Raw genomic sequence first — 24,028 nt, 5'->3', positions numbered from 1 at the left:
AGTGAGTCTGTTCCAGTTCTGGCATTTCTTAACAATTTTACATCTAATTTGGAGGTATAGTTAGTTATTACCTTGTGAAAATGAACAGTTGTGAGCATGCTCAGTAATACTGGCTACTCATATGTGAAATTTGTAACTAGGTGAAACACTCAGCAGTTGGCTGAATACAGCTTTCAGCATATCAAGACTTTTCTGTAACAACTACTAAATTTTTCATTGTGCTAAAGACTTGTATCACTCCTGATTGCCCCTTACACAGCCTGCCCATTCTTTAGGTAACATTTCTGACCCTGCAAGCCTGCATCAGTTAACATCCTTGTCTTAATTAAGAGGCAGTCATCACGCTTAACAGGCATTGATTGTAGCTTGGAGGAAGACTGAGGCCTCAAAATGAAAACAAGGCAACCGGCCTTATCTGTAAAGAGACTGATGATACATAGGATGAAAAACACTCCGTCACTCTGTTCTGAAATTACACCTCTCGCTTAGTCAAAAAAGGGCCAGTGGTTTTTTGTGTTATGATTATAGCTTCATGATACGTTTTTCTTTGATAATTTGTGGAGGGCAACTTATCTTTCAACACGTGAGCCTATGACATGCAGGATTAAAGGAAACTGCCATGATTATCGAAATGGATGAACTTCATGTGGCATTAGTTTTAACACTTTATGCGGCTTGAAAGGTACATTTTCAGCTTTCTCTGAAGTGCTGCATTTTGTTTAAGGCTTTAATGATCGGACTGTTATCAAAGACATCCTGTACCGCTACAGTCAGAGACCAGTGTTTTCCCCAACCGTGCATAAATACCTAATATGGCACTAATAGGTGTCATTAATTAAAGGCCTGGGCCAGTTTAAAGGTGTCTGGCTGAAAAGCAACGTGACACTCCTAAGTTAGACACATTAAACACACTTTGCCCCATACACATTGTCTCTCCGGCTGACCCATTGACAGGCGAGGCGTCCGGTATCACATGTACTAAGACTGCCTTTGAGCTAACCAGCCTGCGTGACGTACACCAAACCCTCCTCATCCCTGTCACCTGACATCTGTTGGACAGTATTCGTCCTTGAGGATTGTATGTTAAGAGGTCATGAGGTATTGTCACCGCTACCGTAAACGAGCCGTCAGGGGCAGTAACTGAAGCCGGCGCTGGGTATTAAGGCGTTTGCTAATTAAATCCTTATGGGGCCGGTCAGTAACTGCTGCTTTACTTGCAACTCTAAACTCTGTCTGGGACAGCTAAGGTACTGACTGCATCAAGTTTTTCATTGTGACCTAAACTCTCAGACAAAAAGATTTTACAGTCATTTATTTTGGCCAATATTAAAGCTTCTTTCCGTGGTGTTTTCCACTGTTGGGACATCATCATACTAACATGTTGCAAACTGTGTGTTCGTATGACTTGTATATTGCTTATGTTTTTTGTTATTGTTAGAGTGATGGTCAGTTTCATTGCATGGAGATAAACCATTGTGTGGAAAATGTGGATGTATGCACATGTTTTTAAAATGACTCTTGACACTGAGTTTAACTTTATTCAAAATGTATGGGTCGATCTTAAGCATGTTGTATGTGTGAAGATGTACTGAAAAAGAAAGATCTTTATTTCTTGTAGCTTCAGTTTTATTTAATCTTTTGTTTCATTCCTCTAGAGCATATCATGTTCTTGGCAAGCGGGTTTTAGCTGTTAAGGTGAGAATCCTTTGTTTACATCAGTCCTGGTACTTACTTACTCTTTCATCTCATCCCTCCATTGTGTTGCCAACAGAATTTCAGTATTGGGCTTATCAAAGGCTGTACCTTTTTTTTTTTTTTTTTCGCCCATTGTTTGATTGCAGGTCATTCCTCTTGATATCACGGTGGAATTACAGAAGCAAATCATGTCAGAGTTAGAAATTCTCTACAAGGTAAGTGTCGACTGGTTTCATCTGTTCCTCTACATCAGCACTGTTTGTTTTTCTCCTCTGAATCTCGCTGTCCCACCACACCCGCATTGTTAATTAATCATGAGTCCAACTAATGAAATGCTATTCATCACATCTGGTCTTAATCACTAAGACAGTGATCAGGGATGCATGCTCACGCGCACATACATGTGATAAAAGGCATGTAAGAGTTGGACCAACAGGTTTAACACTAAACCTGTTGGTCCAAACTCTGCATCTCACTGAGCATGAAGAAATGTGATGTTACCCTGAAACACAGCGAGCATCACCAGGGCTTTGTACGTTAACATTCATCTATGGATCCACATTGCATGGCTAGCTCTGCTCTCATGCCGTCTGTGAGTGGAATTCAATGATGAATATAGTATTTTCATTCCAAACATAAAGAGCTAAAAGAATTTGAAAGGATATTACTAAATTCCACTTTAAAGCCTCGATAACAATCCCTTAAGCCTGAGAGATCATGTGAAATCTTCATGTGAATTTTTTTTTTTTTACCATTCACTGAAGCTCTCATGCAGTCGAACTCCTGAACTTTTTTTTTTTTTTTTCTTCAAATTGATATTGAGGGTTAATGTTGAAAAAAGTTATCTCAAATAAATAATTTTTGCAAGCTCTTTGATAGTCATAGTCTGTGTTTTTGTTGCAGTGCGATTCACCCTACATCATCACTTTCTTCAGTGCCTTTTTTGTAGAGAACAGAATATCCATATGCACAGAATTCATGGACGGTGAGTCTCTCTTCCTCTCTTCTCTTTCTAGCTACAGTTGTGTTGAAAAGACTTTGAGGAGCAGTCTTGTGTCTCTCTACTGAGTATCCATTTACACTTCTGCAGATCAAGAGAGTCTCTGATCTCTGTGAGCTCCTTAGAATGCCTGTGTGCTAAAAGCTACAAGGGCGTGATAAATCTTGACTGAAGTGCATTTGTAGGAATATTTGTATGTGTGTTCCTCGACTGGTGTGAGATGGGGGACTATGTTTTTAGGTGTGTGAGCGTGTTTGTCCAAGTGTGTTAATGCAGTAATTCCCATGTTTCACACATTTGCCAGTATGTCAGCAAAGTCTGTATAACTTCGGTGCACTTTTACTTCATGGAACTTTTCTTTCCACTTGTACTCGATCACTGAAAACAGGGAAACACAGTGTCGGAACGTTGAGTAATAACAAAAAGCATTATGTCGACTCACCTGTGGATCAGATAAGATCATCGTAAGACTAGGAGTCCCCCTTCTACCTTCATTAGTACTTGTTTTTAATTCAATATATTTAGAGTTCAGACTGAAGCAATGTGGCAAATGCCTCTCCAGCACATTTAGATCCTCTTTTCAGATTAAAGTTCAAGCAACATTGCACCTTTTATTAGTTCTTACGTTTATGGCCTCTGAATCATGAACCTCTGTGGATAATTATTATTATTTTTTTTTTTTTTATGGTGCAGAATTTGAAACGTTTGCTGTATTCTACATTGTAATAACTGCCAAGGTTAAATAGTTTGTCGTATTGTGCAGGTGGATCACTGGACGTCTACAAAAGAATTCCTGAGCACGTGCTTGGGAGGATCGCAGTGGCCGTAAGTAAACTCACTCTGTCTGTCGAGTCAGGCTGAAAAAAAACTACAGCAGCAGCAGGTTGATAAGGATGTCTTTTTTTACACCAATAGGGCAGGGCCCATATGTGAAAAGGGCTACAATGTTAATATGTGTGCTTCCATGTTAGTGCAAAAAAATTAAGCTTTCGTATAATGTAAAATGTGCCCTGCTCTGCTCACTTGTGGTGATCATTTTTATGACAAAGGTACAAAATCCGCCTTTAAAGAGCTCATAAAAGTAAAGTCTAGCCTCAGCACTTTATGTCCATATCCAGTATATAAATGTTACAAGAATGAGTCATTTGGCAAACATTTTAAATGAGAAAAATGTTGTTGATCTAACGGTGCATTTGTTCATATCAGTGTATTAAATTGAACCTATTAGATCTGAGGCCCTCTAAGCTTGGAAACAGTAGTAGTCTTAATGGGCACCACAGGTGTGACATTTTCAATTAGCCCTTATTTTTTTAAGTGATAGACAAAGTGACTTTTGTTTTCCTCATATGCTCCCCTTTCTTCCTTATTTTCTGCTCAGTTAAAACTAGCATTCTGACTGAAATGGCCTTGATGTTGATTAATGTGACTCCTTTCCACACTCATTACCCTCCTCCTGTCTCCAGCTCCTCTTTTCTGTCGCTCTCCTGTAACTTTGTCCGTAATCAAACAATGACAGCCATTTAGTCAGTGCTAATTCTAATTCACAGCTTACCCTCCTTTCCACTGTCACAGTTGTTAATTATCGCTGAACGGAAAGCACCCAAGAGGGTGTGAGTGAAGCTGCACATGCCAGTTGTTGCACTTATACCACCACAACCTTTCAAGGCAGCAGGACTTCAGAGAGCTTTTGTGGTTTCTTAATTCATCACAGTATGCTGTGTATGAGTGTTGGGTGACTGGTGACTGGAGCCTTGAGTCTACAATCAGTTTTCACAGCACATGAATGAGGAATTCACCACAGAGAAGTGTGCATTTAGAAAAGTTTAATACTTAGATACAGTACATACCCCTTACTTATTTGGTGCTCTTACCAACTTGCTGAACTTATTTAATTTTGAGAGCACAATGCCTCAGTTTCAGAATCCTCCCTATGTCTTTAGCTCTTCACTTGATCCTCTGAAAACCAGGTTATTCTATTAAGAAACATTTCCTTGGTTCCTTGTATTTGCAGTCCTATTATTTCAGTGGTTACATAAAGCTTTTCGGGAATGATGATTCCCCATGAGAATCAGGACAACCATGTTACACGTTTTACAAATTATTGGCAAGTTTTGCTGGAAAGGCTGCTGATGTGAAGACAAAAACAGGGCCCAAACGTTTGTGTCAGGACAAGGGATGTGCTCGTTGTGAAATTAGGGGTCAATACTCTTGTTAAAGAAGATAATTTGACAGATTGCTGATTGCCAATTCCAATTATTTTTGTAATTTACTATTGACAGCTAAACAATTAAATATCATTCCTGTTTTAGCTCGACTTCACTGGCTTTCCGTCCCTTTAAGAATAGTTTTTAAGATCTTATTGCTTGTTTTTGGGGTTTTAAATGGTCTGGGCCCTTTTTATTTATCTGAGATGTTGCATATCCACACCTCTGTTAAGGCTCTAGCATGGTTGCCGCGTCTGCTAGCGCGAGCGGTGTTGATGACGTCACGATTTCGTGCCCGCAATATATAGTGGCGCGAGTCGATGCGCCAGTCGTTGCAATTTTCTCCGTCACAGAGGTGGCGCTGCTACGTTAAGGTTACCACTATTCTACAACCACGAAAGTGGAGAAGAAAACAATGAAGAGCAGGAATACTGTAATTAATTATACTGCTGCAGTATTCGGATAATTTTAATTTTTAAATTCAGTTAAAAGAGGTGACGGTCTGAAGCCCCTGGCATCAACAGAGTCTCTGCCCTCTTCTTTGCCTTCACGTATCTGTCCCGTAGCTTCTTTCACACATTCTTACAGAACTCTCCCTCTTTCCCCAAAGTTCTGCCAATCTCTCTCCACCAGTTTTGGGAGTTTACGTGCTCCCTGTGCTGTTTCACTGCAGTTTCGTACAGCTGTCTGTACAAACGCACCTCCTGGTCTCACATCGGTCCATCCGGTTTGTCATTCTCGTCGCAGCCAAGTTACAAAAATCGACTGGTGCACGACAACGCGCTGCGCCGTCTTTTCAAGGGAAGCGCCATGCCTGAAACGTCATTTTGACGTCACGGTGCGACACCGCCGTGACAGACGCGTCAACTATAACTCCGGCTTTAGAGCCCTGAGGTCATCAAACCAGATGATTCTAGATGTTCTCAGATCCAGGCTCAGAAATAAGGGTGACCGAGTCTTTTCGGTTGCCACCCCCATGTTGTGGAAGAGCCTTCCATACAATATTAGAGCTGCCCGGGATGTTATTACTTTCAAGTCTTTGCTTAAGACTCACCTCTTCTCCTTGGCTTTCATTTCGAGTTGAGCACAGACATCTTGGCTTGTCCACCTACTTATTGTATTTTTATTGTAGCTTGTTTTTTTTAAATGTGCTATAAAAATATAGTTGAAGTTATTGAACAATTATGCTATGTTAGGAAGAACTTAATAGTTTGTAGGTGCTAAAGCTAATATTAATATAACTCCAAACTAGCAATCACAATAGCAACAAGCTAAATTAGCGTAGCATCAAATTAGCATTTTTTTTAACCCAACCTCGAGCAGAAGCCTCTTAAGCTAACATAGTTAAACATCAACATTGTCACCAGCAGTAGCGGTATTTCAGTTCTTCATTATGCCATCTTTGAATGAGCACAAATTCCTTCATGCAAATGTTTTTAAAAAAAAAAAAACTTTTATTATATCTCTTTATATAAAGATTTTATTAATATTTTTTACATTTACTAAATGTTAGTAAATCTAATCATTTTAAGGGAGGAGCCAATGCAACAAAATCAGGACATACCAGATGAATGTTGCCCTCTGCCATCAGTTGATGTTATCCTATGCAGTCAAAAAGCTGAATATCGATACTGATGTTAAAGTAACACTTGAGAATTGGGCAAATATTTTGCTCTTTAGCTCCCCCCACAGTTGTTGAATGTAACATTACTGTCATAAAGAAACATCTCTGTGAACCCTGCACATGCACAGCCGTACACATGAATTTGTGGCCATGTTGAAGATAGGGATGTCGAAATTTAAAAAAAGTCTTAACCGACCACTGAGCCTCATTAGTCGATTAAAGTCGGTCACCGAAAATTCTACAAGTGCCATTTATATCTGTGTCCTGTCGCGCGTCTTTCTCTGCCGCGTGGAACAAGTTATGCCCCCATTTTAGAATGGTTAGGCTCCCATCACACAATCAATGTTAGTTCGTGCCCTTGGTATTACACATTTTCCCCATTCATTGACCACTAGTTCTAGGCGTACTTGTGGAGGAATAAGGGTTTTGGGTAGAAAAATAATTGCTGTGCCTGCGCAGACACGCACAGCCACACATTACGCGCAATGGCACCCTTCCAGTCGCGGTACTTTTTAAACACGAATCAAACGCGGCACCAAACTCAGGCTGTTAAAAGCCCCCGTTACAAAGTCACACACAGAGAACGGTGCATTTGGCGGTGTTACAGGAAAGTAGGTTAACCAATGACTTCGTTAAAAAAAAAAAACTTACCGAATGCCAACAGCCTCTGTGGCGTAGCCTATGCTGCACAAAATCCTTTGCAATAAGTTCCTGTCGTCATGCCATTTAAAGTGATGGTTCGGACTCGGAGTAGATTCACCCTAGGGTCATTTGAACCGTGACATCCAGCCAAGTAGCCCACCCGAAGTTTTTCCGATCTTGGCTGAACATCAGCCAAGTTACCGAGTTATCCCGAATAGCTTAGTACAAGCGCTAATGGAACCTGGCAGTATCTCCAAAATTACCACACTAAAATCACATGCCATGACACCAAACTTCTACAGTAGTACAAATATGGTCTGTACTCACAAAACGATGCATTTGGAAGTTTGTACATAGTCCAGGAGTTTATTATTATCAACACAAGCCTAATAGCTTCTCTGCTGCTAAAGCTGCGTCGACGTCACTTCCTTGATCTGGGAGCTTCAAAGTAAGATGAGGGTTGATCTACTACTGTAGACAACAAAGTATATGCTACATTCTACATGAATTTTTATGAATTTTTATGTTGTAGAGTTGTCAATTTATTTTATCAATGGAGGAATTGAGCAGCCTTGCTTTGTTGTCTACAGTAGTAGATCAACCCCCATCTTACATTGAAGCTCCCAGATCAAGGAAGTGACGTCGACGCAGCTTTAGCAGCAGAGAAGTTATTAGGCTTGTGTTGATAATAATAAACTCCTGGACCATGTACAAACTTCCAAATGCATCGTTTTGTGAGTACAGACCATATTTGTACTACTGTAGAAGTTTGGTGTCATGGCATGTGATTTTAGTGTGGTAATTTTGGAGATACGGCCAGGGTCCGTTAGCGCTTGTACTAAGCTATTCGGGATAACTCAGTAACTCGGCTGATGTTCAGCCAAGATCGGAAAAACTTGGGGTGGGCTACTTGGCTGGATGTCACGGTTCAAATGATGAGGGTGAATCTACTCCGGAGTATCACTTTAAGTACAGATGAATATATCACAACAAGTAGGCTAAGTTAGTCTTGTGTCTTTTGCTGCGGTTGTTCTTCCATCGTGGGATGGATCATGCTCACATCACATTTCTAAAGATAAAGTGAGTTTTTTTTTTAAACGGACGGCAGAAAAATTCTAACCGGACGACGTTGATTCGGTCAACCATCGGTCATACGGTCATCGGTTAACATCCCTAGTTGAAGAGGCTACAAAAACACCACAAAAATGTCAAGCGACTCTAAAGCTAAACTAGACAAAGCTAAACCAAAAGGTTGTGAACTGCGGCTCCTTGGTTACCGGGCGCTCCAGAACAGTTTCAGGCCCTGGAACGTGGATATCAGAGGTTGGTGCACTTCAAAGCGAGACAGAAACACAGAGTTTCACAAACTTTTCTACTGTTGCTTTAAGCAAATATTTCTCCCTCTGAGTCTGTGAGTCTGTGAATGTCAAGATTGGGGTTTGACTAGAGTCGGCTGAACTCTGTCATGTCAGAGTCAGATCCCAGAGTCGCTGTTTCAGGACCGAGCATTGACAAAGGCTGGAGTTTCATTCATCAAAATGCTAAATGCGCAGCTTAAATGGTCAATCTTTGAGATATTTTATTCTGCTGCCTGTGTCTCTAGGTAGTCAAAGGACTGACATATCTGTGGAGCCTGAAGATACTTCACAGAGGTGAGTAAGGTTGCTGTGTTATTAAAAAAGGAGCAGAGTTGATAAAGACAAGCAGCAGAGTTGCTGATGTTGCAGTTCTATCAAGCAGTTTGTCTCCACAGATGTCAAGCCGTCCAATATGCTGGTGAACACCCGAGGACAAGTCAAGCTGTGCGACTTTGGTGTCAGCACACAGGTACGCTGATTTGTTTGTGTGAGAATGAGTGAAAGAATGCAGGATAGAAGAGAGAGGAAGAAAAACGGTTGTTTAGAGATGTGTGAGCACAGTCCTGTGCAGTCAGTGTGTGTGTGTATGTGTGTGTGCACACGCACAGTTCTGAGTGCATGTGGTCAGCATGTCAATCACAACGTTCATTTCCAACTCACGACATCAGTGCTGTCCCAAAGGGTCTTCGTCTCACATTAACACCCCCCTCCTCCATTGTTCTGCAGCCTCCGAAAAAAAATCACTTGTTATAATTATGACCCACACACACAGCGCCAGGCCTCATTGATATGTATTCAGTAGATTGGGGGAAAGCGTGGGTGGCAGACAATAGCGTTGTCATTGCCTGTGTGTGTGTGTGTGTGTGTGTGTGTGTGTGTGTGTGTGTGTGTGTGTGTGTGTGTGTGTGTGTGTGTGTGTATGGGCCAAAGTGGGTTTTGTAACATAATCATCAGGGACAGACCTTCACCGTTCCCTAGATCAGCCCTGAAGACTCTGTCTGCCATTTTTTTAAACACACACATGCACGCACACACACATTCTGTGGCAAATTGTTATTCATTTATAACCTACACTTTCTTGGCATCTTCAAGGTGATTTTTTTTTACACCCTCAGTTTGTAACGTATGTAGCGTTGACTCGTCCTCTGTCTTTATAACCGCGTTTTTCTGTTTATCTGTGTTACACACGTGCACACCCTTCCTCACTGTCTCACATTCTGTAGGACATACTAAAAAAAAAACAAAAAAAACCACAAAGCCGTAAGGGAACAGACCCTCATTATCACAGTCCTGTCACCGATGACATACACCAACTCACTCCTGTCCCCTTTGTCTTACACCTGCTCCCTTGTGCAAGGGTTGAGTGTAGCCCAAAATATCCACCTCACATATCAATATATTTAGGTAATGCAAATTAGGTCTCCCTCTTGTCTTTTCTTTATTCCCTGATGCAGAACAATAAAGTAGCTTCAGTTTATATTGATTTTCAACATAACTGCTCAACTTAACACTGTTGGTTGTATTTGCAGCTTGTAAATTCTATTGCCAAAACGTATGTGGGAACCAATGCATACATGGCGGTGAGTTCCCACTTACTTTCATTTTCATGTCCAGTCATTTTTCATTTGTCTTCATGAAGATGCCGTTTAGTATCTTATGCTGTATTTTCTCCTGTTTTTATCCCACAGCCAGAGAGGATATCGGGAGAACAGTATGGAATCCATGCAGATGTCTGGAGTGTAGGCATCTCTTTCATGGAGGTATAATCATTTATAGATAGCCTCAAGCTTTAACATGCATTTTTACACAGAGAGGAAGGTGAGAAATGTACAGTCCCCTCCAAAAGTATTGGAACAGCAAGGCAAATTCCCTTGTTTTTGTTGTTCACTGAAGACATTTGGGTTTAAGATCAAAAGATGAGTATGAGACAAGAGTTCAGAATGTCAGCTTTTATTTCCTGGTATTTACATCTAGATGTGTTAAACAACTCAGGACATACCACCCTTTGTTTGAACCCACTCATTTTTCAAGTGAGTAAAACTATTGGAACATGTGACTGACAGGTGTTTCTTGTTGACCTGGTGTTGCCTTTAAGGTTGATTATTCAAACATTAAATAGCTCTGCATGTTTAAACCTATAAAGACTGAATTTCTTGTTAAAGAGGATAAACCAACATGAAGACCAGAGAGCTGTCTATGGGAGAAAAGCAAGCCATTTTGAAGCTGAGAAAAGAAGGAAAATCAATCAGAGCCATTGGACAAACATTGGGCATAGCAAGCACAACAATTTGGAATGTCCTGAAAAAGAAAGAAACTACTGGTGTACTGAACAACAGACGTCGAACAGGTTGGCTAAGGAAAACAACAGTAGTTGATGACAGAAATATTGTGAGAGCTGTAAAGAAAAACCCCAAAACATCAGTAAGTGACATCACCAACAAGCTCCACAGTGCAGGGGTGAAGGTATCACAATCCACTGTTCGAAGAAGACTCCGAGAGCAGAAATATAGAGGCCATACCACAAGATGCAAACCACTCATCAGCAGTAAGAATCGGAAGGCCAGATGGAAATTTGCAAAGAAGTACAGAGATGAGCCGCAAAAGTTCTGGAACACAATCTTATGGACTGATGAGACCAAGATTGATCCCTACCAAAGTGATGGAAAGGCCAAAGTGTGGAGAAAGAAAGGAACTGCTTATGATCCTGAAGCATGGTGGAGGTAATGTCATGGCTTGGGCATGCAGGGCCGCTTCTGGAACAGGCTCATTAATATTTATTGATGATGTAACTGATGATGGTAGCAGCAGAATAAATTCCGAAGTGTACAGAAACATTTTGTCTGCCAATTTATGGAGAAATGCATCCAAACTAATCGGGAGGAATTTTATCATGCAGTAGGACAATGACCCAAAGCACACTGCCAATAAAACAAAGGACTTTATCAGGGGGAAAAACTGGAAGGTTTTACACTGGCCAAGTCAATCACCTGACCTTAACCCGATAGAGCATGCATTTCACCTCCTGAAGAGGAGACTGAAGGGGGAAACCCCCCGAAACAAACAAGAACTGAAAGAAGCTGCGGTAAAAGCCTGGAATAGCATCACAAAGGAAGAATGCAACAGTTTGGTGATGTCGATGGGTCGCAGGCTTGAGGCAGTTATTGCAATCAAGGGTTATGGCACCAAATATTAAATGTTATTTACTTTAAGATTATTTGTTCCTTTACTTTTGCTCACCTAAAAATGCTGTGGTGTATTACAAATGGTGATATATCCTAAGTTGTTTAACGCATCTAGATGTAAATACCAGGAAATAAAAGCTGACATTCTGAACTCTTGTCTCATACTCATCATTTGATCTTAAACCCAAATGTCTTCAGTGAACAACAAAAACAAGGGAATTTGCCTTGCTGTTCCAATACTTTTGAAGGGGACAGTATGACGAAGACAACAGTTATAGCAGTAACAGTCAAATTTATTCGTTTTGACATCATATTCCTGTAAAATATCATAGATTGCATCCTGCCTGCTTGTTGCTCATAGACTCAGGTGTGTGCATGTATCTTTTAATCGCTTTAGAGATAGTTGATGAGGTGCTAGAGTGACACTGCGTTTCCAAATAACATTTTAATTTCAGTAATTCCCTGCCATGGTCTCTCCTGACACTATTGATTCTGCATCCGTTCCTGTCTCCAGCTCTCCCTCTGCATTATAACAAATGATTCATGCTTCCGTCTCACCTTTGTCCATCAATAATGTCAGTTTAATATCATTACAATTATAACAATAATGTATGAGTTCACTGTGATGCAGCCACCTCCAAAAAATATTGGCAAATTATCTGTATGATGAAGATGGAGTTTAATAGCAGTGGACCCTCTGGTCCTGGTTTCTTTGTCTCTCGCTGTAGATGTTTATTAAGCTAAATGAAGTCATTTGCAGTTCCACTCGGATTGGTTTGATCTTTAAGCCCACTAGTTGGTCTATTTGTATTCAAGGAAAGACATATTTGGCATTTTGATAATGTAATGTTGCCAATAAGGTACACTTGGCCAAGATGAAAAATGTCCTCCTAAAGTCAATTTTCAAATGTCTGAGAGCTATCACCAAACCCTCCAATCAAAATGGTACACATACACTAATAAAAACGCCCCACAATCCTGCCCTCTCTCTGTTTATCCCTGTATCCTGTTGTCAGCAGGTGGTAATTGTTTGGGGGTTATCAACTAATAGCTGATGTTGTTTGATGAAGAAGTGTTAGCAGCAGGTGGGCACTAAGCTTACCTCAAAGACTGAAACACTCCAGATCCGCACGCTTGAGTCGCTTCTACACCATTTTCTCTCTCTCTGTGCATTTGTGAATTTAATGCACTTAAGACCCTGACATTGAGAGGGCATGAACGGATTACTGTGGGTGTACATATACCTGTATACCAAGGCTGGTTGCTTTATCAGGTTCCATTTAGAGCTTATTTCAATATAATCAAGTGGCCATACAGAAAACTTTAGTTCTATAAAACCTTTTGAATTGTATTGATAACACATTTAGGCCCATTGTTTATCAGGATGTCAAGTACTATATTTTATTTTCCACGGTACCCACATTCACACATAAGCCTTGATTTTTCAGTATGTGTTTTTTTCGAGGTTCCAAAATTCCACGCAGTGTTAATTATTACTTTCTTCTCCATACAGCTGGCACTTGACACGTTCCCCTATCCACAAGTAAGTCGTTATCAGTGTTGCACTTATATTTGTTATTATGCTGTTTTTACATGTTCTTTTTAATGGCAGTGTTCTGTTCTCAGTGTAGCTGGTTTTTTTTGTGAATCTATTCACATGTTTTTAACTTTTTGATTAACTCTCATATCCAGAAATGGATCCCACCACACTCTAAAAAAGTATTGATGTGTTAATGTAGCACCTAAATGACACCAGCATTTCTGTTCGCTAGGAATTCTAGTTCCTTTTCTTTAAATTAATCAAGACCAGTTGTGTGCATACAACTTTCTATGTATAAATCTGCCGTCTGGGTCCATTTTTTTTTTTTTCCCCCTCATTACACTAAAACAAAATCCTGCTCAAATGTAATTGCTGACTACAGAAGTGGCTTCCCAATCCCATCAAGTCTTAATTAGTACTTTAAGATGGGTTTATCGCACTAATCCTCGCTGAGCAATCTGAATCTGATCACCTCAGGTTGCCTCATGGCTGCTCGCCTGCACAGAATGTGAAGGAGCAGCTTTGAGTTTGCTCCTAAATTTACAACGTGTCTGCAAAAGTTTAGTAAAGAACAGAAACTGTAGGATTATTCATTTCCACATTTCAGCTCAAGGGACTATTTAGAGTTGTATTGTATGTATAATGTCAGAGATTATTGTTTCTCATGTTTCATTATTTTCCTGTGGCTTTGTAAACAGTTGGACTGTTCCATCAGTGAGATTAGTGCATTAATCCCCCTTCTGAAAAATTCCAGACAAAGAAAGCATGGGAAGCGTCAGGACAGCTGACCCTAAAGGTAGTATTGAGATCTGTTGTTACTGTTCCTCTAGCCCCAGAACTTTGTTTACGGGGAAACTTTACAGAAATAAACAAAACCTTGATCGATTTTCTAAAGAAATGTTGGGAAATTTCTTTGTGGCCACAGAATGTAGAGATCTGTTTTGGAAATCTTATGCCCTCCTCTCCTTACTACAATGCAACATAGCTTGGAAATGAACAGCTGTGTGCCTCTTGAGAAATTAGCTGTTATTTGAAGAAATACATAGCAATGCCAGAAAAATTTGGAAAGGATGTAGTATCACTTGGAAGTACCTTGTTCTGAGGATTAGTTCTTTGTTGCTTATGTAACGATTTTACAAAAATCTAAAAACACAAGGCTTAAAAGAAGTCGGAATGGGGATACGGGCTAGCTCAGTTGTTTGAGCAGGTTCCCCATTTAAAGAGGTTGAAGTTCCTCAACCTAACCAGCCTGGGTTCAAATCACAGTTTATGGCTTATTGATGGATGTCAAGCAACTTTCAAATAAAAGCCATTAATGCCAAAAAAGCCTTTATTAAAGAGAGATAAAAACAGTCCCAGTCATTTTCCATACACAAACAGGGAAACCGTGGACTTCCCGTTAGTTTGGAATACGACCTGCTTTTCAGATAAATCCATCATGCTAATGAAAAAGCTTTGATGCTCCACCGTCTTCCCCACCATAATTGTGGCAGCTTTTAGGTATCTTTTCAGAGCACTTGAGCCAAACGAAAGGGGGAGAATCGGATGAATGTTCACTACACTGTAATGAGATCTATGGGAGCCTCGGCTTCTTCTCTCTCACGGCACAAACATGACGGTCAGGACAGTGTCCCCCGGTGAAGTGACAGATCGGGTTTTTCAGTGGATAAAACAAATACATTCTGTACTAGAAGTGCAACTAAAACTGAGTAAGGTGCCAGAGTCGCCTACATATGTAGAGCTGTTTTCAGCTAATCCCGTCTAACGCTGGTGTGTCTCACACAACCACACTGTGTTTGGCGCTAAAATGCACTGTTATTGAGTTTTAACATGTTAAAGGATTATACTTCACATAGGTGTTCTCATGTTTAAGCAGGTTATACAGAAAATGTGTTTTTACAAGAATGAATTCATCACTTAGACGGCATGCTTCCATGGCAGGTGAGACTGATCAGGGAAGATATACAGTACGTCTTTTACTTTTAAGTTCAAGTATGATGAAAAGGTTCTTCAAGGCTTTTAGCAACGGAGCAAAGGTTCATTTATTCAGAACTTAAACTGTATTGTTATGCCAGTGTCACAACGGCCATTCTGTGTGTCTGCATATGTGAAATGAGCGTTTGACTCAGCCATTGTTTTGTAATGTTTCAAGTGCAGTTCATCCCTATTGATAAATTGGACAAAATATTAGGAACACCTCAGTTGTTTGGGCTCCTCAGCGTCACACGGTTTTCTTTATTTCGGTGCTAATTTACCCCCCCAAGCCCATATGGCACTGCAGACACTTCACCTGCAGGCTGTAGCAGAACTGTGTGGCGAGAGTTCTTGGATCCAGCTCGTCAAGCGCAGCCAGCCAAAGTCCTCGGGCCTAAGCTGTCATTTCTTTTTTCAAACTCTGGCACAGCTGTCTGTGCAAAACCCCCTGCTACACTTTACAGGGAAAATTTTAGTCCAGGCTGAGGAAGTTGGAGAGGATAAAAGAGAGAGATTGGGAATAAGTTTGAGAGCAGAATTTCGGATAGTGAATGAGATGGTAAAATTGAATTTGGCACTGAAAGATTCAAACTGTACATTGAAAAAGGAGTCTAAAAATCCTGAGGTGCTTTTATTTGTGTTTTTTGTTGAGTTGATGTATTATCCTTTATTCATCCCTTTTTGTGTGTGTGTGTGTGTGTGTGTGTGTGCATGCAGAGTAAAGTCATCACCTCATGTTTGTCATGGTTAGAGATGGTCTCTTTAATTCCACTTCACCACATGTTGGGATTCATTTGCATTCTTTGTCAGGAGTTAATGGAGTTTTGCGCGGCTCGCTCTGAAAATCTTTGAAGACACCAGACCTGATGTGATGTGTATACAGCCGCCAGCACTATTGTTGCTGATTGATTTGTTGTCTTTTTGCTCTGCTCCATACTTGTTTTTGTTTCTCCCCATTTTGTCATATTTCACTTATTTGAATGAATCTCTGGATGAAACACCATGTCGGTGTTTTTTTTCACGCCCATTTCAGGAACCTTATTACACATCACCGCATCTGTCAGGGAGTACAGATGCAGTTTTCTTTTTTCTTTGTCCCCTCATAGATGACATCAGAGCGAAATGTTATCCGCTTCTATTGTGTACTGTTGGAGTGTTGGAAACGGTGTTAGCTGTCTTTTTTTACAACAATTCCAAACTCACACACTTAAGGTGATCACACGTCCTCCTGTACGAGGCTAAGTACAAAACATTAGCCTTTAATTTTCACTCAATCAAGTTAAACTTTTAGGCTTAAGATAACTTTACATGTGATGTAAATTAATTTCAACCCTTCCCTTTTAGTCATAAGTAAGCTGCACAACATTTGTCTGAGATTATTACCATGAGATTGTTAGTTGAGGAGAGGGAAAATGTTTTTTGTCTAAACATGATTGCATGATTTTAGAGAGACTATAATTTGTAGGGTAGGACATCTCGGGCTTATACAGTGGTTTACTTGTTGTTGATCCTGATCTCCATGGTGACTAGGGCTGAGCAATTTTATCAATTTTTACTGCGATATATATCGATATTTTGTTAACCGATAAAGTATCGATTTTTCGGCCACGAGTATAAATTTTTTTATTTTATTTTATTTTATTTAATTTTTTATTATTTATTTATTTTTACATTTTTATTTATTCATTTATTTTAAAGCAAACTTTATTGAAAAGTCAGACGTTCCAATTAGTGAAAACACAGAACATTAATATAATACAATACAATGCCAGGGGGTCACATTCTACAAAACGGTGATAAATTAGTTCATAAAAATGTTATATAAAGTGCATATCTCTCACGTTTGTTTCTGTTTGTCTGGCGGTGTTGTCCTTCCGCTTCAAAGGACGGACCACCAGTCCAATCAGCGACGATTCATGTCAAATCACACTGTCCCTTTATCGTATCGTGAGATTCGTTTATCGCTACAGCTCTAATGGTGACACTGTGGGGCTCTCGTTGTCAGTTATCAAAACAATCTTATTGATGAGCATTACCCTTTTTTGTTTTATCAAAAATCACAATTTACTTTTAAGAATTGTCTTTGAATCTTGAAGGAGCAGAAAAAAAAGAAAACCTCTAGATTACGTTTATTAAGTTCGTACAAAAGTAACAGATCATTTGACATCTAAACATTGATTTCGTGACTTCCTGCTTTCATGCTGAGACTCCTGAGATCATTTCATGTAATGAGAAAATCTCCCGAACTGTAGAAGCTCTAAAGACACAAGAAGTTGATGTTATACACATCTACGTTTATCATTCAGTGACAGACAGGTGCACACTCACACAAATGGAGGTAAATATAGTCATACATATAGTCAAACTGAAGAAATGCCTTGTTGGAGAATCTTTTTAGGTTTAATTATCACATTAGGCAACGTTTACCCTGAGGGTGAACATGCAGATGAGGTTACACCGATCAGAAAATCGGTGTACAATGATCAGATTCAGTTAAGACCAAAAGTTATTGATATGTGGTCAAGCTCCCCAGTATAAACAGAAAAAGTCCTCAGTTATGTTTGAATAAGTCAGCCACCCACAATCCAATTTCAACCCTGGAGCAGCACACAATTTAGTTCTAGTAATTATTTCTGAACAAATTAGTTTTCCATAGTTGCCTTTAATGTGTCTGAATCAGGCAAAACTGGATGTTGAGGGAGTTTAGGAGTCTCTTGGTATTTACAGACTGTGAAAACCTGTATTTAATTGAGTGAATCAATAAGTGCTCTAATGCACTGTCAAAAGACTTGGAGAAATGAGCAATGTATTTAGCTGAGCCTAGGTTTTAAGCCTTCTATCATTTAGTCTTTGTAACAAAGTTAGAATCTTGTGTTTTTTAGAACTTAAACAGATCGTCCTGGGGAATTCAGCCTTGGGTGGGTTTAGAGAGGGAAAACCAAATGATATGTGCAGTTCCACTGCGGTATCATACTTTTAAGGTCATAGGCGATAAGTTCCTTATCGAGTTCATCTGTTTCCTGAGAACATAATGTTCTCACATTTTGATTGTGATCATGGTGGTAAATATGAAATGCATTTGTGTCCTTTTTTAGTTATTATTGTGCTTTTCTCCACTTGAAGTTCTTCTCTCGGTTCACTTTTTTTCCCTCGGACAATTGAAAGCTCTTATCTTTTTTGTCATGATGTGGCCGGTGTGATAGTGCTGCTTCACCTGTAAAACAGCTGCACTGAGCATGCTCATTGCAAAGCTCCTTCAATGCTGTTTTACACGTCTTCTGCAACCCACCACATTTAGATAACCTGGAGGGCAGGAATAAAGTACTGCTCTGAAAATTAGCATTAGTGGATCTTTTATCCCCATTCCACACAAATGAGAGCAAGGCCATTAACATTTGTGTGTTTTCATTATGTAAATGATGTTAGTACATACTCTCAAACTGCCAACAGGAAAGCAATAATTTTCTCCCAGTGATCATAATGTGTCCAAGTGCATCGTCTTGATTATGACACGCTAATTACATATTGCCTCGTCTCCTTTTCTCTGTCTTGCCCTACAGATTCAGAAAAACCAAGGATCCTTAATGGTAAGTTTATTGCAGTAGAATAGGAAGAAAGAAGCTAGAGGTCTCCTGCTCTGTATATAGTCTGTCACTCTTGGTTGACTCTCTCATTTGAAGAGAAAAGAAGAAAAAAAAAAAGCACTCAGATTGGATTTTTGCAACAAAATATTAGATCATGCTTAAACTGCTGGTATTACATTAGGTGTCATTATGAAAAATAGGAACATTGAGAAGCTGATGGCTGGATTTGCTTGATCTTGCTGCATTTGATTAATCTAGGTGGATCTTTTTTTATCACACTATTAAATTCCCCTATTGCCAAGAAATTCCATGAAGGCTAACATTTTTTTTTTTTTGTTTTATTTGTTTGTTTTTGTTCCCCCTCTCATCTCCCTCTGCTCCTCTTCAGCCTCTCCAGTTACTGCAATGCATCGTTGATGAGGTGAGTCGTCGTCTTATGTGCTTTTGCATCTAAAGTCAGTCCTAATGGCCCGGAAAGCTTATATTTTGTTTCCTAATGAAGCAAACCACTCAGGCGGCTTTGCTCCCCATTCAGTCAACCCTTCACCCTATGCAACTGCTGCAGGCAATACACATATGCACATGCACATTACTGTAGAGGTTGGACCTGTCAAACACACACACACACACACACACACACACACACACACACACAACACAACACATCTCTGAATTCTGTATACTACAGAGCCAAAATTAAACCAGACAAAATCGCAGGATCACTCCGCTTATTGCACTTTCTTAAAATAAAAAGTTGTAACACACGAACAAGCTCAGGAATAGAGATAAAATGAAAATGAGCCCTGAAGACCAGAGTGAATGCATAGCCACCTAATCAGTAAATGTTTTATTTTATTTGATTATAGATACACATAGAAAATATGTTGAAAATATAGAGGATATAAAAAATTCAAACAATGCTGGCTAAAGGTTAAATAGAGGTGAAGTGACTTCTGGCTTCACATGTGCCTTTTATTAGGAGTTTATTATGAAGTGCTGTTGTGTTGCTTTTATTTTTCCAAACAGTTTTCAAGATGAAACTCTTACTAAACCAGGTCAACGTGCAGCGTGAACCCACAAGCAGTGGTTTCCTGTTTCTTGATTTATTGTCCTGCTGTTGTGCACATGAATATGTAAGCTCACCCTGCCTACATTTGTGTCATAACCAGCAATCGTAACCTTCCCCTCTTCTTCCCTCCCAAGTCTTTTGCTGACATTCACTAATAGCCAAAATGCCTCAACAACCGCTGCCCAGTGCCCCCATCAGCAGCCATATCGCACGTTAAACACACAGTGTCACTTGTCCTTAACTGTCTATAGATTGCCCGTAATTAATAATTAAATGCTTTTGGTTGTAATGGATTGACCTGGGCTGAACTGTTCATTAGTCAGCTAGACGTAGCCATCACTCAAACTATTTTTCCCGTGCCCTTTGCCGTCTCCCCTTGAGGCGAGAGAACGCTCTGTGTTGTCCCTGGTGAGACAGCATCGCCTTACCGTCCCAGCTAATTCAGTGCTTTCGAGGAAGAGACAAGAGGATAAACTCTGTCCGGAAAAATTAAGTCGCTCTGAGAGAATATAAAGGTTGAGGACTTAACTGTTGGAAGTATATTGTGTTCTGTCGATACCCACAGAGGTATCTATGTTGGTGGGTTAGATATCGTGCAGCTTCTACAGAGCCTTTTTCAGTGAAACAAAAGTATTTTAAATGCAGTAGATGCAGCAGACTTAAACATTCTGGCTCGCTTATATTTAGTTAACACTGCTCATTTTTCTAACTTTGTAACTGTCTCCAGCAGGAGCATTTTTCAATACAGCTAAAAATCTGAAAACATCCTTGATCCTTGAATAATTTCAGCTTTTTCTATCAGGTTTTGTTCATTTAGAATAGTACTTCAACTTCAAACAGCGCCGCTGGAAAATATATGTACGTTTGTGTGCTTTCTGAGAACTGTAATTGGAGCCTAGTCTCATATTTAAACATGTACCAACCAATTAGTACTCAAGATTCTATGATATCTTTCCAAAAACAATATAGGTGTCACACTAGGCAACTGAAGACCAAAACAAATTAAACTAAAACTGAAAGTGAAATCTGACTTTGAGCCCTTTAAGCAGCTGTTAAAGCAATACAATGTAACTTCTCAAAAAGCCCATTATGGAGCTCCCCCTATAGACTTGGAGGTAATGTACGGTTACACTGTCGTAAATACAACACCCTTTCGCGTTCACATTTCACGTTTGTTGACGAACCGGCGAGGAGTCAGAAGGTGCAAGCTATGTGGACCGAGAAGGTAAGAGTAATCAAATGTACCTGGGAGCGTGAGAGGGGTCTATTTGTTTTTGCGGTAGGTGTGCCAGAAAGCAAGTCGAAGTACTTCCGCTCAGCTCCCGGGCGGGTCCAGCAAAGTTACATAGCGCAGTTACTCCAACTCAGACCCCCGAAGGGCATAGGAGACAGGCCAATCGTAATATTAAAACTCATTCTAGCCGCGCAATTTTTTTCAAGCTTTTATTTTAAGGTAGAAATGTTACATAGTATTGCTTTAATCAGCCAAACCAGAGCAAAAAAGTGTATTGTGTCTTATTGCTTTCTCTGTAGGGGGGGTGGCATTTTGGCCAGCCAACATAAGTTATTCAGAGTTTGCCACTCTTGAGTGAACAGCAGGGGCCGGGTGGCACCACACTGAAAACACCAACTCAGATTATAACACACAGGAGAAGAGTGACTGCACACTCTGTTTAGATCATTATTAAATGTTGTCAGTTGGTGTATTAACCTCTAAGTTGCATTAAAATAGGTGTTTATTGCTCCATTTATGTCCATTTACATACCCTCCATCTCAGTTGTTGTTGTGTATGCCTCAGAATCTTGCTCACCCTGTTCTGCCGAGGTCTTAAATTAGAAGTTCTCTGCAGTTGTTCCTACCATCTGTCCGCTGTCCTCCCTCATTAATGTGCTTCTCTTCTATTTGTTGAATTGCAAGTGGCTCCACTAATAAAGAATCCCACTTTATTTTCAAGCCTGTAATTACTGATCTAATTTTGCCTAATAATTGCTCCATGGCAATGACATGTATATTTACTTGTACCCTTGTACCCTCGTAGTGTGCGTGCTGTCTCATAGTGGAGCACTCTGACAACCAGAGGCATAATTTAAACAGCCTAGTCACTTTCATCAGCCTGCTTGTCTTTTGTAAAATCGCCTGCTGCCACATCAAAGCTGCAGCAGTGTTGCACTCAGATGGAACCATGAATACATGCATAATATGTGTGTTAGTGTTGGGTTTTGCAAAAAGGGGCATGAAGGCGCATGCGGATATGTGTGGGGGGGCGCAGACAGAGATATTTAACCTACACAACACGTAGATTAATTGTGTGGTCAACGTTTTATAAACACTGCGGGTCTAATTGTTCTTAATATGTGTGTGTATGCACACCATAATACAATGGCTGCGAATTATTTTGATCTCTCACTCTGAACGGAGTATATGCCGGGGCTTCTAGAGTGCAGTGCTCAAGGGCATTTGTTTGCAGATGCAGGTTTGTGTATGTGCTATGATGTATTGCTCATCCAGGCGGCAGCAGGACTGTGAAGTGCAGTGAGATTAGAAAGAACCCTTTCCTTTGTTAATTTAAATGGGTTCATGCATCAGAGCCTGCCGATCAGAGCATTAAGGAATGGCGAACACTGCCCAGAGGTGTTTTTACTGGCACAGCAGGGTTTCACTTGTAAAGAGGTTTAATTCCTGGCATTTGAATAAATACCTGCCTGTGAACGCAGGCTTTATGATTTTTGTGCATATTTTTCACCAATGGGGGATTTTTGTGTATAGAGTACCTCTTGACTTAAAGCTGCTATTTGGCAACTCATTTGATTTGTATTGATATTTCCAGATTGGTCCTGTCGTATCCGATGATGCTGTTGAGGTGCTTTTTTTTGCACTGTATCTTGCAAGATGGATTATCCAGTAATCCAGAGAAAAGTGCTTGTTACTACCCTTTTTCACACTTTATTTTCAACTTGGCTCTCTGCTGGAATGTTGTTGCAAAGACAGAGAATGCAACTTTTATGGCTGACTGTCAAAGGTATGACGAGGAGCAGACTAAGAACAGGTAAATTGAAGGAAAGATGAGGTGAGCTAATGACCAGAGGGTCAGTCTGGCTCTGATACTCTACATGACGTGCTTTAGGGGACTTCATCGCTCACATTTTTAGTGATTAGTTTCGTGTGGTGCCTTTTTAACACTTGAAGTGGAGGAGTTCAAGTATCTCGGGGTCTTGTTCACGAGTGAGGGACGAATGGAACAGGAGATTGACAGACGGATTGGTGCGGCGTCTGCAGTGATGCGGGCTCTGCACCGGCCCGTCGTGGTGAAGAAGGAGCTGAGCCAGAAGGCGAAGCTCTCGATTTACCGGTCAGTCTATGTTCCTACCCTCACCTATGGTCACGAGCTGTGGGTAGTGACCGAAAGAACGAGATCGCGAATACAAGCGGCCGAAATGAGTTTCCTCCGCAGGGTGTCTGGGCTCTCCCTTAGAGATAGGGTGAGAAGCTCGGTCATCCGGGAGGGGCTCGGAGTAGAACCGCTGCTCCTCCGCATCGAGAGGAGTCAGATGAGGTGGCTCGGGCATCTGGTGAGAATGCCTCCTGGTCGCCTCCCCGGTGAGGTGTTCCGGGCCCGTCCCACTGGGAGGAGGCCCCAGGGAAGACCCAGGACACGTTGGAGAGACTATGTCTCTCGGCTGGCCTGGGAACGCCTCGGGGTCCCCCCAGAAGAGCTGGAGGAAGTGGCCGGGGACAGGGACGTCTGGGTCTCTTTGCTCAAGCTGCTGCCCCCGCGACCCGATCCCCGGACCAGCGGAAGATAATGAATGGATGGATGGATGGATGGATGGATTTTTAACACCTTGAATACTGGCGGTTTTTACAGAATTATGTCGTAGAATCCCAGCGTTCTAAACCATTTTTTTGACGTTTTTTGTACAGTCACAGCATATTATGTGATAGGGCCACTGAAACATGTTATGGCTCGTTTGAAAGCTGAGACTTTAAACTCTTTGTGGGTCAAAACTGCGTGTCTCTAGGTGCCGCCATTAGCGAGCTATCCTTAGCTAAACCAAGGCGGGTATCCACCAAAATCAACAACAAACTGAGATATCGGGGCTTTTGTGAAACGTGCGCTCTTTCAGCCTGTCGCACTTTAGATACTTACATATCCGG

At 40.7% G+C, this 24,028-nt stretch overlaps 1 protein-coding gene across 2 annotated transcripts in view; it reads left to right on the top strand.

Annotated features, from left to right (window-relative positions):
- The window catches only part of map2k5 (mitogen-activated protein kinase kinase 5), a 73,707-nt gene that overhangs the window by 22,528 nt on the left and 27,151 nt on the right, over positions 1–24,028 (top strand). Inside the window, exons 9-20 of one of the 2 annotated variants that reach the window (XM_075475416.1) lie at positions 1,656–1,695; positions 1,842–1,910; positions 2,599–2,680; positions 3,459–3,520; positions 8,769–8,817; positions 8,919–8,992; positions 10,053–10,103; positions 10,212–10,283; positions 13,219–13,248; positions 14,000–14,041; positions 18,780–18,806; positions 19,192–19,224. In XM_075475416.1, coding sequence (XP_075331531.1) covers positions 1,656–1,695; positions 1,842–1,910; positions 2,599–2,680; positions 3,459–3,520; positions 8,769–8,817; positions 8,919–8,992; positions 10,053–10,103; positions 10,212–10,283; positions 13,219–13,248; positions 14,000–14,041; positions 18,780–18,806; positions 19,192–19,224 — 631 coding nt within the window. The remainder of the gene's footprint in view (positions 1–1,655; positions 1,696–1,841; positions 1,911–2,598; positions 2,681–3,458; positions 3,521–8,768; positions 8,818–8,918; positions 8,993–10,052; positions 10,104–10,211; positions 10,284–13,218; positions 13,249–13,999; positions 14,042–18,779; positions 18,807–19,191; positions 19,225–24,028) is intronic. The other variant, XM_075475486.1, reaches the window with a different exon arrangement.

This window comes from Odontesthes bonariensis, chromosome 1, assembly GCF_027942865.1.
Source record: "Odontesthes bonariensis isolate fOdoBon6 chromosome 1, fOdoBon6.hap1, whole genome shotgun sequence".
NCBI classification, from domain to species: Eukaryota; Metazoa; Chordata; class Actinopteri; order Atheriniformes; family Atherinopsidae; genus Odontesthes; species Odontesthes bonariensis.
The sequence above is the reverse complement of the archived record's forward strand: the minus strand, read 5'-3'. Positions and strand labels throughout refer to the sequence as shown.